The following is a 15,726-nucleotide window of genomic DNA, read 5'->3' on the forward strand; positions in this document are numbered from 1 at the left end:
AAATACCACAGCTGTTAAGGAAAAATTTTTAGTGAGATGGACAATTAAATATAGAAATAGAAAACATAGCTGTGTACAGGACAGCGTTCATGACATCAAACTATTTTAACTTATGGATTTGAGAGCTGGGTTAAAAATAAAACAGTTGATCAAAAGACTCAAGATTCCAAATATCAGATAATGAGAAAAATTTAGAGAGGGGTAAACAGATGGCACACTGACAAAATCATCATTATTATTATTATTAGCATCTGACCTCCATGGAGACAGATTCATCATGGAAGGTACACCCTATTACACACAAAGTTCATCCATCCAACTATGTCTTAAACGGATTCAATTTGTGTCTACATTCACAACATACTCTTTCCACTATCCATGCAAAGAACCATCTGCTCACATCCTCCTTATACAGCTTGCAGGGATGGCCTCTTGTTCTAGCCCCCCCTCCTATGAAAAATTTCTTCCATGTTAACCTGTTAGCATCCCCTAACTAACTTATATGTCTCAATCATATCCTCCTATCTTCCTGCTCCTATTTATGATGCTTTGCAATTTACATTCTTTCAATCTGTCTTCATTTTTCACATTCCAAAATCCACTTACCACCTTTGTGAATGTTCTCTGGCTCCTTTCTAACATATCCTCATCACTATGAAAACCCAGTGACCAAATCTGTGCACAATAATTCATATGATGTCTGATCAAGGCCTTATATAATGGAATCATAATCGCTTTATTTCTGTATGTCAAGGTCCTCTGCATCATTTATATTATGCAATGTGACAACCGTACAGCTTGTATAATGTGGTTTTTGAATTTGAGGTCCTTATCCACCACGACTCCTAGATCTCCCAACTCCTCTACTCCTTTAAAATTTCCCCCGCCAAGTGTATACTTTGCATCCCATTGTTGCTTATCAATTCCTCTACTTCTTTCCTACTGGAAAGAAGTAGAGAAATCAAGCACATGTATAACTGTTTCAGTGGAATCAGGCACAAGTATAATTGTTCGGTTTCCTACTTTCAAATCTGTATCACTATTTGTAATCAAATCCCATTCAACACTTAACACTTTGTGAATCTTCTCTGCACCCTTTCTAACATATAGTCACCATGAAAATCCAGTGACCAAATACATGCACAATAATCCATATGAAGCCTGATCAAGGCCTTATACAATTCATAACCTCTTTATTTCTGCATGTCAAGGTCCTCCGCATCATTGCCATTCATACAATCTATTAAAGTTGTCCTGTAAGGCCACAACTACTTGACTGCATTGCTCTCCCCAGTTTTGCATCATCTGCAAACAGTTGCGTATCATCAATTAAATGCATGTCAGTATCATTAATATACAAATTGAACAACAATGGTCCCAATACAGATCCCTGTGGCACACCACTAATGACTTTCCTCTTTCAGGATACTGCATTCCCATATACAATGTTCTATCTGACTGATGCCTATCTGACAGTCAGTCACAGATCCAAGTCACTAGCCTGATATCCAATCCCATTCGTTTCAGTTTATTTAACAGTTTGTCATGTGGCAGTCTATCAAACGTTTTTGTAAAATCTAAGTGAATCACCTTGTTATACAGTGTCCCCTAAGGACAAACATTATTTCTAAAGAATACAACTGCAAATTCTGACGAATCAGCTGGTTGCAGTTTGCATAACTGATGATTTTGAGAAAAAAGCAGGTACACATTCAAATTTTTGAATCACATGCAAAGGGGTCACATGGTAGCACTCAACAGGATAAAAGGTTGTGCTAAGTGAATTGTGTTTGAGGGAATTGCTTTTCATGAAGGAATAAAGTTGCAAACTTGGATGCCTTGTAATGTCTCAAAGACATCATCTAGATGATTTCACAGGGTGGAAGAATTTTTGAAAAGCTTGAAGAAGTCCACAGAATTACTGATATTGCTAGAGAGTTTGGAATCTGACATAGGGTGGTATCTAAGCTCTGGGCCACATTTCAAACCAATAGAATGTGTTCTAGACATTTTCTAAGAGGTTGCCCCAGCTCTACCACAGAGCACGAAGACAGATTTTTGGTTATAACAACAAAACATAGTCAACACACCACGGCAAGTCAGCTCCATTCCAGCACAAGTATGCATTGATATCTCTACAAACTGTGGCAAGATGTCTGCAACAAATATACCTATATGCCCGAAAGCCTGTAGTCTGCTTTCCACTAACCACAGCTCATCATAGAGCACGTTTACAGCAATGTTGTATCCATAAAAATATGACAAGACACCAATGGGCTAATGTACTCTTTACAGATGTGAGTCATTTTAGTCTTTCCTCTGATTCTAGGCGACACTTGATCTGTTGTGAAATTGTACTGCTTACTATTGCAAGAATGTTCTTGAAAGGGATAGATATGGCAGTGCTTGGGTCATGGTGTGGGGGAAGCATTATGCTTAATGGATGCATCGAGCTACAAATGCTGGAAAAAAGGAACTATGAAGTTCTTCAATATCATATTCAATTATTCCATGGTGCTGTAAGCAAAGAATTCATTTTTATGGATGACAGTACCGTACCACAGCAACTTGTACATGAGCAGTGGAGATAATTTTAGAGACTGAGAATATTAATCAAATCAAGTGACTACCACATTCCCCAGATCTCAACCCCATAGAACACGTTTGGAATGCAATAGGAAGACACATTGCTGCTCAAAATTACCCTCCAGAAAACAAACAGGGTGCCTTGCTCTGGCCCACCTTTTCCTGAAATCACAGTTCAGGGTGAACATGTTCCATATTGAAATGTCTCTCTGCAAAGTTTTATGTAAGCACTGTACATTAATTCCTTAACTATGTCCTTATGAAATTTGTAACTTTTTACTAAAAACATATTGCAATTTAATTTGTACAAAATTTATAACACATTTTTTGTGGAGTATAATTTACTTGTATGCTGGCAATAAATTTATGTGCACATTTTGCTTTAGTCATGAAAATTTTTTATATACAGGTGAAAATGTAGTTTGTCCTTAGCTTTTGGACACCAGTGTAGTACATAGTTGGTAAAACATGATCTTCCTTTAACAAACCCATGCTGACAATCACAGAGAATACTGCTGTTATCAACCTATTTCTTTATCCTAGTTCTAACCAGTCTGTAACCAGTACCTTACCACAACTTTGGATATGTAGTGGCCTATAATTTGCACCTGCATCCTTATCACCACCTTAAAGCAGTTTAACCATTTTACCTTCTTTCACCCTCTCTTGGAAACTGTGCTGTTGTAAGACTCATATTAAGCAGCATTCCAATGCTCTGGAACATTCCCTTAAGACATGTAGTGATATGTCATCAAATCTTATCACATTATTCCTCATATACCTCCTGCTCACTCACAATTAAGCCACAATTCTCTCCTATGTTCTCTACACTTGAGTTTATCATGATTTCACTCTGATGAGGATATAACACCCTTATAAATTGTTCACTAAATACCTCAACGATGTCATCTGCAGCAGTTACCATTCTATCATTTTCATCCATTCACATCATATTACCATACTCATTCTTCCTTCTACTTATCGCATATCTGAAAAACTCTCTAGGATTTTTAATGGGCTGATTTTCTAATTTCTGGACATACTGTAGTTTTGCTGTTCTTACCAACCAAGTCATCTTCCTGGCCTGCTCTTTATGCTTGTCATGCAATTGATCACAACCATTCATCTTGTGCTGCCTCCACAGTATCCTCTTCTTCTAAATTTCATGCTTAATCTCTTTATCCATCCATTTGACACCTATTTTATTTAGTCTTTTGACCTTCGGAATGCATTCACACATCGATGTCATTAAATATCTTTTGGTCATTTCCCAGCAGCATTTATCTTCCTCCCACTTAACACCTCAATCCATGCTATAACTCAAAGCTGTCTCCTAAGCTTGTCATAATCACCAGCCTTGTATTTTCACATATATCCTTTCCTCACAGAAGTCTGCATATGGCTAGCAAACTCAGGTGTCACTTCATGATCACTCTCACCAACTGGAGAGGAATGTGAAACTCCACTCACAATCACATCCTTTGATGAAATAATCAGATCTAAAACTGTTGATCCTCATGTGTCCTTTACATGCTGCCTAAGATAGTTATGTCTCTCAAGAACTCAAGTTCATTTTCCTTATTCCCAAATGCTATCTCTTCCTTGTAATCTCTACTGCCATAACGAAATCACTCTTCCCTGTTCACTAATAAAAGTTACCTATACATTTTTTCATCACCATCCTCCACATTCCTTGGTCTATAGCAGCATCTGGCTAAATATCACATTTTGCTTTAGTCATATAAAGCAAAATGTGATCTCTTCCTGTCAACCTCCACTTCACACCATCCTGACTCAAAAACATTGCCACTATTTACATCTTGCATCTCCATTTTCTGCTAACATAATTTGTCTGCTATCATCAACAGCATTCCCCCCCCCTTGACTTTTCTATCCTCATGAAAACATCATGCCCTCCCACTTCTATTCCCTTCAAGATCACATCGTTATCTAACCATGTTTCACTTATTCCAACAATTTTTAGGCAAATAAACTCAGTCGATGAAACCATTTCTTATCCCTTATTTCTGATGCTCCTGGCATTTGTAAATAAACACAGTAATTAGCTTTCAGGTCTATAACCAGTTTCAGGTCACTCCTGCCCATGCCACTTGTAGGTTGTGATCGCCCCATTCCTAGCCATTCCCAATTGCTTTGATTACCACTCACCCTATTTATCTCTTCAGACTCTACTACATCCTGTACATCCCAGGCCATCCCATTCCCATACTGACCATCCTCATACATGCATTCACTATTACTTCCAAAATCCACTCTCCTTTTACTGTCACCCTGTCCATCCTGACTCCCCCCAATTTCCCTCTCCATCTTTCATTCTCATTCTATCATTATCACTCACAGTACTACTATTCTCATTTACAATCACTTCAGTCTCACCAGTTCCTCTCTCTCTCTCTTGATGTTTTCTTTCATCTCTTACTTCCTCTGCTCGCTTGTTCACATCCTTCATTGTTCCTCATTCAGCAATAGTCTCTCTGACTCACACCAAATCCATTCAAATAGAACCATCACTTTTGTACATTTCCATCCTTCCTTCAAATGCCTCCCACAAATTCACAAACTCCACTTCCTTCTCCTGACACAGTTCTGCCAACATACAATTCATGATCTGTACTTTGTCTCAACTCACCATTATCATACCTAGGCAACACATCGATCATCCTACCAACCACACTGTTATCTTTCACTCCTCAGCAACTTCCTGATATCCATTCTTACAAGCTCTTGTCCAACCAAGTCATTTGTTCCAACTACCGCCAGCTTGCTTGCTCATCTAATGCATCAATTATCCTACTAATTCTCCCTCCTGGAAAACACACCATATGGAATCTCTCATTTACCACACCTCTATAATGGAATCACTATTCTCGAGTATTCATCACCTCTTTTCTCTGTTTTTCTTTGTTTTAAGCTTTTGTACTTATCCATTCTTATCCACCATACTTCTCATCTTACTATGCATATTTTTCATTTTGCTTCTCATTCTGATCAACTCATTTTTCAAGTTTTGCATCCTGGCAATTACACTATCTGTCAGTCTATCATTAATTTCTTTCATTTCCTTATTCTGACTTTCCTTTGCTTCCACAGTGCAGTTCACTTTTGTTTCTTCTTCAACTATACTTTCTTTTTCTTCTGTAGTCCTGCTTGCTTCTGTTCTATGATTTGTACAATCATTTGCTCCTGCAATTATGCATTCTTCCATTTGCCAGTATTGCATTTACTGATAACTTGTAGTTCAACAGAATATCACACTTTTGACATATCCATGCCCTCTCTTGTCTCCTGTTCGGTCTCCCCACATTCTGCACATATACATGTTGCATTTATAAACAATGTACCATTCTAGAAAAGTTCACTCCATTAATTATGTTTGATTTTCATGCTGCACAGTGTGTCAATCTTGTTCATACTACCATTTTGTTGTTTCCTGCAAGCTTCAAAAATAGTAAAAGTCTGTTTCAAACACACATATTTCCACATCTACTCAGTTATACTAAGCTATGAAAAATGAACAAAACTACATCAAAATGCAAATCCAAATTACTACTTTAACTATAAAAATAAAACTTATCTTTTCAACAGCAACTTTTGATGGCCTTTCACTAAATGGTACTCTAGCACCCTCTGAATCATATGAACATTGAAGATATTAGGAATGAATTTAACATTGATAGCACCCAGGAGTGTGTGAGCAGAGCTAATCACAGGTGGTATGGTCACTTGAACACTTGAATAAACATTAGAAAATAAACATTAGAAGAGTAAGATGTGTTTTATACAGTTAGAAGTGCTTTAGAAGAACAAAATCTGAGATATGAGATTGACAATATTGAATTTGTGACATAGATTAATTTTGAGAAAATTTGTCAGAAGGAAGTTAGTAATGATGTAAACTTATCATGTAGCACTATCATGATATTTTGTAAATCCCTTATGGGCACATATCAAGGATTTGAATTGGAAACTGACCACTTCCTATTAGTCTCACCAATTCGATTTTCTTTACGATAGTTGAGAATAATGAGTGCAAAAAATACTGAAAAAAGAGGATTGCTTCAAAGTCAGTATTTTAAAATATGCATGTATTAAGTACCTTTTTTTAACAGAAGATATACAAATAAGTAATAATTTGAGAAGAAAAAGAATGGTTAAACATTTGTGGAATATTAAAACAGGCAGCATTCAAAAATATAGATAAGAAGAAAGAGGTGACCCAAGACAAAAGAGATCATAAACAGTGAATTGAGGATATTTCTAATCCTCATACCACTGTTTCTGGGGTTATGGAAGATAAAAGGTTAACACTTTTGAGAAGTATTTATCTGCCAGATCAGTTGCAGATAAGATTGAATAGAATAGAAAGAAAGCATAGCTTAAAAGAGAAATGAAAAAAAGAGAGTGGAAATAATTTTATATCTAATCCAAAGCGAGAGAGATTTAACAAAATTCAATCCAATATCTTATAAAATTTTAAATAATTCAGATCAAGAAATGAGAGAGAGAAAATGTAAGAGCAATATGGTTGACTATATAGCTACAGTATTTTCAGAATTTATGGTCACAGTGAAAGAATTAGAAATTATCATAATCTAAAAATCTAGCAGAACATATTTCTCTACAGGAATTGAATGATATATTAAACATTAAAAACAATATATCACCTACAGAAGAGGTATTAACATAGAACTGTTAAAATACACTGAAATTCTTAAATCACGACTTTCTGAAAAAGAAGTCCTTCCCTGCTCCCAAAGGCCTAGCAGAAAGCTAGAGTTATTCTAATTTATATATATATATATAAAATAAAAAAATGTAAAGATAATGATTATTGAAGAATAATAAGTTCCTTGATAGTGCTTACAAGATATATGCAGAAATTATATTTTTAAAAAAACAACAAAACTAGAATTATTATAATAAAATAAATGAGATGAACAAAATGGATTCCATAATGGCAATTCCTGCTTGGTTAGGTACTTTTCTTTGGTATTACTAATTTAAATAAGCACAAAGAGTTCACTGGAGAAAGACATGTAGCATTTATATGCCATAAGAAAGCCTTTGATAGTGTGAATAGAAAGCAGGTTTTAGAAACACTCACTGATGATAGAACCCCAAACCAAATGATAGTCATACCCTAAAATTTTATAGATATAACATAACTGTAGTATCAAATTGGAGACCAATAAATTGTCATATCTGACAAGGCTACTCTTGATTATCACTATTTTTTAATGGATATAAATTCTATTTATATTCAAAAATAGAATTTATAAACTATGGATAGAATTTGAAATAAGTGGAAGAATGTAGAAGGAAGAGGGTAGGTAAAAGAATGGAGTCCTGAGCACTGGCATTGGTGTGGATATCAGAAGAGGAAGATATCCACTTTGTTATGTAGTAAATTGGAGAGTAAACTGGGTGCCTTACCTGATTACAGAGAGTGATAGCATGCCATAAAATAGTATATCATCTCTTCTCCTTAATGTGTTATGTGTAAAGGTCATATCCAAGTATATTTGGCTTTATATAAACCAAATTAATGTTAACAGAGCAGTAATTCTATTGACATAGTCAGTGATAGCTGTGAATTGTGTGTTCTTTGACTGGTGTGCATGTCTTGATGAAACCTTGTATGTCTCCAGAAGGAGAAACCCTGTGTTTGAGACATTCAGTTGAAAGGCCCTTATGAAAGCTCTTTATAAAAGTTAGTAAAAAAATTTTTATACTCTTATAATAAATAGGCAAATAATAATATTGAAATAATAGATGTATTTTTAACTTTTAGCTTTGGTAAACAAAGGCAACTGCTGTTTAATTCAGAATGATCTTGAGAAAGCAAGAGAATTTTACAAAGAAGCACTAGCTAATGAAGCAAGCTGTGTAGAAGCTTTATACAACTTAGGTAAGAGAAAACTTTCTCTCTCTCTCTCTCTCTCTTAATTTCTAAAATATATTTTAACCTCTGCAGAATTAGTTGACTTTCTAGTATCTTCTGAATGAACTAGCAAACCTGAGTTGCACAGCTACTTATTGATACATTACCAGAAAAAAGAAGACAGGTAGTCAGCCTCTCACTATAACAAACACTCTACAGTGAACTGAATATGCTAGTTCTTTGAACCAAAGAAATACATAATTTTTATTATTTCCCATCAGAATTATTCTAAGGCAATTCCCTATACCATCCTCTACTATAACAGACTATTACTTTTAGTCCTTTCAAGTTTGCTTTAATAAAAGTTAACCTTATCCCCCTCCTTTCCATTTATTAGAAATCACTTGAGATGTAAATCCACCAGGAAGGATACACTTCAGGGTGTACCCTTCCTGGTGGATTATAATGCTTAAAAATTTGGAAGCATGTTAAGTGTGTACACTACCAGAAAGACATCCTATCCTAGGCATGAAGGCCACATCATAATGCAGTGGCATCTCAAGATGTAAAATTATCTTGCACAAGAAAAACAATGATGATTGCAACCAGATCAAAATTATGAACTGACAGATTAGTCAGAGAAAGCAAAATCTTGGAAATTTGGAATGTAGAATTATCTGAAACTAAGAAGAAAGGAAATGGAATGCTTAAAAGACAAAAGTATGTAATAGCATATAGTGGAGAGCAAGTAAGGAAGAAAGGGCAAAAGTGAGAGTGGTAATAACCACATCTGATATGTAGCAACTATGTATCAGGAAAAAAATATTCACATGTGATTTAAAATAAAAGGACATGTAATGAATTTCTTAAATGTTTATAGTCCTAGAACATACAACACAAATAAATTCATTTTACATTGAATTACAAAACTAGCTAAAATGAAACCAATGGAAATAATTATTGTAACTGGAGAATTAAATGCACAATTTAGCAACCAAATAATATCAGAAATATGTCAAAGATGTAATGAACTAGTGCAAAATAAAAATGGAATTAAATTATTACAGTTTTGTATAAACAATGCATTGAAAATAAACAACATACTCTGCTAAGATAATCATAAAATTACTAAAATAACATGGAAAAATACATTGAGAAACTATAATTAGACCAGAAGAAATAATTGATATCTAAGTTCTATTTGGTATTTATTATCTATAGTATCTGTTTAATATTTATTATATATATAGTATACAGTAGATGCAGTATTTATTATATATAGTATATGACTGGAATAAAAGATATTGTGAAACGTTAAAAGCATCTAAATGGAAAAAGGTGGCTAGAGAACAAGATGGACATATTATCTACAAAGATTTAACACAAAATGGTGGACATTGGCTAAAGACGGACAGAATTGGAAAGTTAAGGGGGGGGGTGTTCTAAGCAGTGTATGGAAAGAGGTTAAAGAAGAAGAATATATACGAGGGTGGTCTGAAAAGTTCTTTCAATATAGTTGAAATTTCAACATAGTCAATATAGTCGTTGTGTATATAGCCAAGATAATCATAAAAGTACATAAATTACATAAAATAAAATGGAAAAAATCCACATGTGATTTAAAATAAAAGGACATGTAATGAATTTCTTAAATGTTTATAGTCCTGGAACATACAACACAAATTCTTTTATATATATATATAATAAATAAATAAATTTTATCCCTTGAAATTGATAAAATTGAATATCATGTAGTTATAAAATTCTTTGTAAAAAGAAGGTTTAACACCAAAAGAAATTCATTCAAAATTCATAAAAGTTTATGGGCACTCTTCTTCATTTTCGACAATTAAGAAATGGGCTGCCGAGTTTAAACATGGCTGTACCAACCTTGAAGATGATCCACGTGAAGGACGTCCAAAAATTGTAACAACACCAGAAATCAATAATCAAGTGCACGACATGGTATTGGATGACCGGCAAGTCAAAGTGCATGAAATTGCCGAGACTATAGGCATTTCAAAAGAACGTGTGTTTGCATGAAGAATTGCATATGAAAAAGCTTTGTGCAAGATGGGAGCCGTGCTTGCTCACAGCAGATCAAAAGCGCACTCGCATGAGAATCTCTGAACAGTGCTTGGAGCATTTTAACAAGAATAAAACTGATTTTGTGTGTCAATTTATTACTATGGATGAGACTTGAATTCACCATTACACACCAGAATCCAAACAGCAGCCGTAACAGTGGACAAAAGCCGATTTTTCAGCGCCAAAGAAGATAAAGTCGGTTCCATCAGCAGGAAAGATCATGGCATCAGTGTTTTTGGATGTTAAAGGCATTTTGTTTATTAATTATCTTGAAAAGGGTAAAACAATAACTGGGGAATATTATTCCAATCTTTTAACCAGACTAGATGAAAAAATTCGTGAGAAAAGGCCCAGTTTGCAGAAGAAAAAAATCATCTTTCATCAGGAGAATGCACCTGCCCACAAAGGTGTTTTGGCAATGGGAAAATTAAGGAATCTGCACTATGAATTGTTAGAACATCCACCCTATTCCCCAGATTTGGCTCCCTCTGACTTTTATCGCTTCCCAAAACTAAAACTCTTCCTCGCTGGTCAGCATTTTTCTTCGAATCAAGCGGTGATTGCAGCTGTAGAGGGGTATTTTGCAGATCTTACTGAGAATCACTACAGGGAAAGGATAATGGTGCTGGAGCATTGCTGGAATAAATGTATTAGTCCTAAGGGAGATTATGTTGAAAAATAAAAATAATTTTGAAATTATAAATTCGGTTTTTCATTGTTAGACCGAGAACTTTTCAGACCACCCTCATAGTATGGGAATGGATAAGTTTCTTAAAGCATTTCTCCATTATTTAAATTAAGGGGATATTAAATCCCACATTGTTTTAAAACCGAATAAGAAACTCAAAGATTGGAATCAAAGAGTTTCATGCCGAATATAGTAACTATCAAAGTATTGGCGACTACTAGCATAAGCTAAAGCACGTAGTTCAAGTACGTAGTACAAACTAGGGTAACTCGTAGCAAAGGTGGGTAAAGCTCTGATTGCTATTCTTAGTATTTCCCATAATGTGAAACACATCTCCTAGGAGATATATGATGTTATACATTATGGTGGGACCATAACATCATATATCTCTCTTTCCTAGCTGATATTTTATAGCTGATAGTTTGACCAAAAGCACTCTAATTGCATCAACCTATCCATATCTTGGTCTTTTTCTTGCCAATTTTGCTTCGGACTTTTTCAGTTGACATTAGAAAGTTGGCTGATGTGAATGGAAGTGCATGAGGGAAAATGGAAGTATGAGAAAAATGACAAAGTGGAAGAGAAATGGAATCAGTAGAAGTTCAATATGATTGAGAGAACAAATGAGTGTAAATGCTAGAGAAAGAGAGAGAGAGGAATGAAAATTTGAAAGTGGAGAGAAAGAGAATTGTTACATGTGGAAATTCTATGATTTAGTGTGTGAAAGTCTTAGAGAAATGCTTACCTAAAAGAATGATGGTGAGTCTAACTTTGGCAGAGGTAGTGAAAGATTTAAAGTTGTACATCAGAAATGTGTTATCTCAGTATGATATTTCGTAGTCAAGGAGACAAGAAAGGATAAATAGGTTTTGAGTATTATAGTGAATGACATGACAGTAAAAATGTGCAGGAAGAAAAGTTTGGAATGCATTTTCAAAAACTGACAAATGCATTATTAGAAGACCTAAGTTATGAATATTGAGATAAAACTATTCTATCTGAAAGTGGTTCAAAAGAAACAAAAGGATTGAAATATGATAACAGGAAGAATGAAATAATGTATGGTCTTATACTGATTTAAATCTGTTCAGTTTGGACTTTCTTTTGTGGATTTAAAAAAAAAAAAATGTAACCCTGGTCTAATTATAGGACTTGAGGTCATCCTGTATCTCTTCTGTTCTATTTTTGTTACTGAAATGTGCCTGCTGCATGTGTTTGATACCAGTGTACTAATCCCTGAAGATGCCAATTTAACTTTGACAAAATATAGGAAATAATAATTAAAATAATTATCGACTCTACATTTTCAATTTCCAGAAGCAACACAATGCAAAAGAATGTAAAGTCGCACTTTTAGTATCGTGAATGTCAGAAGCCATGGTCTGGTGACCCAATGTGTTACTTTCTCAAGCCACTTTAGGCTTTTTGTAAACAGGGTGGTGATCTCATACTGTGCAACAAATTGTTTATATATATACTAGGGGGTTCTGCCCCTCCTGGCGCCCAATCCCCCGAGTTCCGGGCTGGTAAGACAAAAAACATGACATAAAAACGTTTCAAATTTTGGCTTATCTTTTTATATATATAGAGTAGATATATATATATATTACAAACTCTTTTACAACAAATTACTTATTTATTTCTCTTATTAGGGTTGACATATAAAAAAATGGGAAATTCGGAAGAGGCTTTAGAATCATTTTACAAATTGCATGCTATTGTGCGTAATCATCCTCAGATTATTTATCAGATTGCTAACCTGTATCCTTTTATTGTATTAGTTGTTTTATTCTAAACAGGTATTCTTTCTCTTTATGATTCTTTTAGGTAACCATATTACATTATAAATGGTATATTTGTTGGTAAGAAAAAATAGGGAGTTTTCACATGTTGTCAATAGGGAGTTTTCACATGTTGTCACATTAGCTAATTGTTCATTTTTATATGCCTACTACTGCTATTGAGCAATAGTTATAAAGCAAAGAAGAATCATTCAATTTTGGGTCATCATTCAACACTTCTTGCCATCTAGAGTTCCATTCCCAGCTCTCCCATAAACTACGTTATACAATCAGTATCTCTACTTTGTGAGATGAGATAACGCACTAGCTACTCACAGTGGAATACAAAATGAAGACAGCAATATCAAATTCATATTCAACTGAATACCTTCTATTCAGTTGAATCAATGCCTTTTTCCATTTCAAGGTGAATGATTCTTTGCTTCACTATTACTGTATTATTATGGTTACACATGCAGTTTGCTATTCTTTGTTGATAAAATAATTTAATTTTATATTAAAAGTTATCACGATTAATATTATGATTACTAGTATTACAGTTTTTCACTACTGCATACTCATAAACACCAATGGAATAGTTATAGTTTGGAGAGTTCTCATAGTAAATTTCATTTATTACAGCATTGATACTAAATTAAACTTTCCAAGAAATTAAATTCTATCTATATGACTTTTGCATGAAATATGTGACTTCTGCATTAATTTGACCTTGGTATCCCTTCTAGGTCTGGCTCCCACTGATGAGACCTCAATAAAGATCAAAACTGATCTTGGTAGTGGCCCTTCCCATAATGCATAATATTATAGAGACCTGAAAGGATATGTGCTTTGCACAGTGGGATACTGAGGCAGTTAATGTGCAAGATAATAAATATATAACACAGTTATATATTTGTTATTAAGAAGTGCTTCTTATGATACTATAAATTTAGTGTTGTTCATTTTGTGAAATATTAAAAAAAAAAAAAAAAAACAAGGAAGACTTATCCAGAGATTAAATTATTTTTATGTTTCTCACAGTGAGGGGAGAAATATTCCTTCAAGCATTCTTGAACCTACTATAAGTTGAACATTGAACACTACTGTCCTGTACTCTACACTTTAGGAGAAATGGGCTTAACAGTCTCTTATAACTGTTTATGTCTAACACAGTCAAAAATTGGTTCAGAATTGAGTTTTTGATTTTTTGCAAGAATTATCATGGTGTCTGTGATAAATTTCCATTATTCATGCATCTCACTGAGTTCTGGTAATTTTGTAAAAATCCACCAAGTATATCGAAAGTTTTAGATTGTTTGTGGCAATTTGGTTCATTTTTGGTTTATGTGTACTAGATATGTAATTTTGGCTTTATGGTCCAGTTGAAATGATTTCACATCACTTGCCTTAGTATCCAATAATGCAAAGCACATATCCTTGCAGACATGTATAATATTATGAATGTGCTACAAAGCTCTTTGGTCTTTCCAATCAAAGGGCTTCGTCTATACTGACTGAGCTATTGAGGCTCTTAAGTGACTACATACCTTATATTAAATCTCACTCATTCTTGAATGCATAAAGAAAGCTGTGATGCTGTTCTCTACTATTCTAAAGTTAACAGAAATCCTTATATACAATTCTTGCAGTTCTGAGAAGTTGACCTTTCAAAAAGTATTCACCACTGCTAATTTAATTATTTTTGTAATTAATTATTGAGATCAATTACAAGAGATTCAGATAATTGGAAGACCAAGAAAGCGATGGCATGAGACTGGAACAGGCCACTTGGCCTAAAATCTATGATAGGAAGAAGAAGATATTCAGTTCCTGTTGGCTTTTGAGCCTTAAAGCAAGCATTAACATATTCTGCATATTGGTAATGTAGAATGCAATTAATTTTATTGATCCTCTTTAACTACATTATAAACAGGAGGTATATGAGAAATTAAGTAAACCTGATGTTAATAAGGCAGCAGGACTTGATTGTGTATCATTATATGTTTTAAGAGAATGTTCTAATGAGTTAATAGCAACTTTGACATACTAATTTAATGAGCGTCTTGTGGTGAGGTAAGTTGTCCAAAAGAAGTGAAAAGAAGATAAAATTGTTCTACTTCTATTATAGGCCAGTGTATGTCTCTAAATTTGTGGTTAAGTTTTGGAAAGGACTATAATCCAGAATTGGGATGATAGCAGTAGTCTTATTATGGTCAGCATGGATTTGTTAAACAGAGGTTGTGTTTTAGCAGTCTGCTTATAATCACAGCATCATTGCAATACAAATGCATTGGACAGGGAATGTGCATAACTATAGAATAACACGTATGCCACAGTAAAAACATATTTATTATGTAAATATTTCATCCTACATAAGACATCATCAGTACAAACAGCAAACAACAGTAAGGAATTGAATAAGAAAACAGTAGAGCGCATACTTAAATCGGAATCCTTCTAGGTATATAGTCACGTGTTCATGAATTAAAACTATTGGGCTGAAAATAATTAAAATTAATTAAAAATAAAATATAAGAGACACAATTAATACAATCAATATTAATTTTGAACACAATACTTACTTCCACTTAATACTGATCCTACCAAAAGTGAACTCAAAAACTCAACCAGTTATTGTATAAAACAGCATCTATAGATCAACAAACCATCTCAAAAGACTC

General features: G+C 34.1%; 1 protein-coding gene across 1 annotated transcript in view; it reads left to right on the top strand.

The window, feature by feature from the left end:
• Positions 1–15,726, top strand: part of nompB (intraflagellar transport protein 88-like protein nompB) — a 277,618-nt gene that overhangs the window by 180,918 nt on the left and 80,974 nt on the right. The window contains exons 17-18 of the mRNA XM_090412432.1: positions 8,399–8,515; positions 12,917–13,025. Coding sequence (XP_090268558.1) covers positions 8,399–8,515; positions 12,917–13,025 — 226 coding nt within the window. The remainder of the gene's footprint in view (positions 1–8,398; positions 8,516–12,916; positions 13,026–15,726) is intronic.

Source organism: Typopeltis vanoorti, chromosome 22 (genome assembly GCF_054136105.1).
Source record: "Typopeltis vanoorti isolate ZY-2024b chromosome 22, IOZ_Tvanoo_1.0, whole genome shotgun sequence".
Taxonomy (NCBI): Eukaryota; Metazoa; Arthropoda; class Arachnida; order Uropygi; family Thelyphonidae; genus Typopeltis; species Typopeltis vanoorti.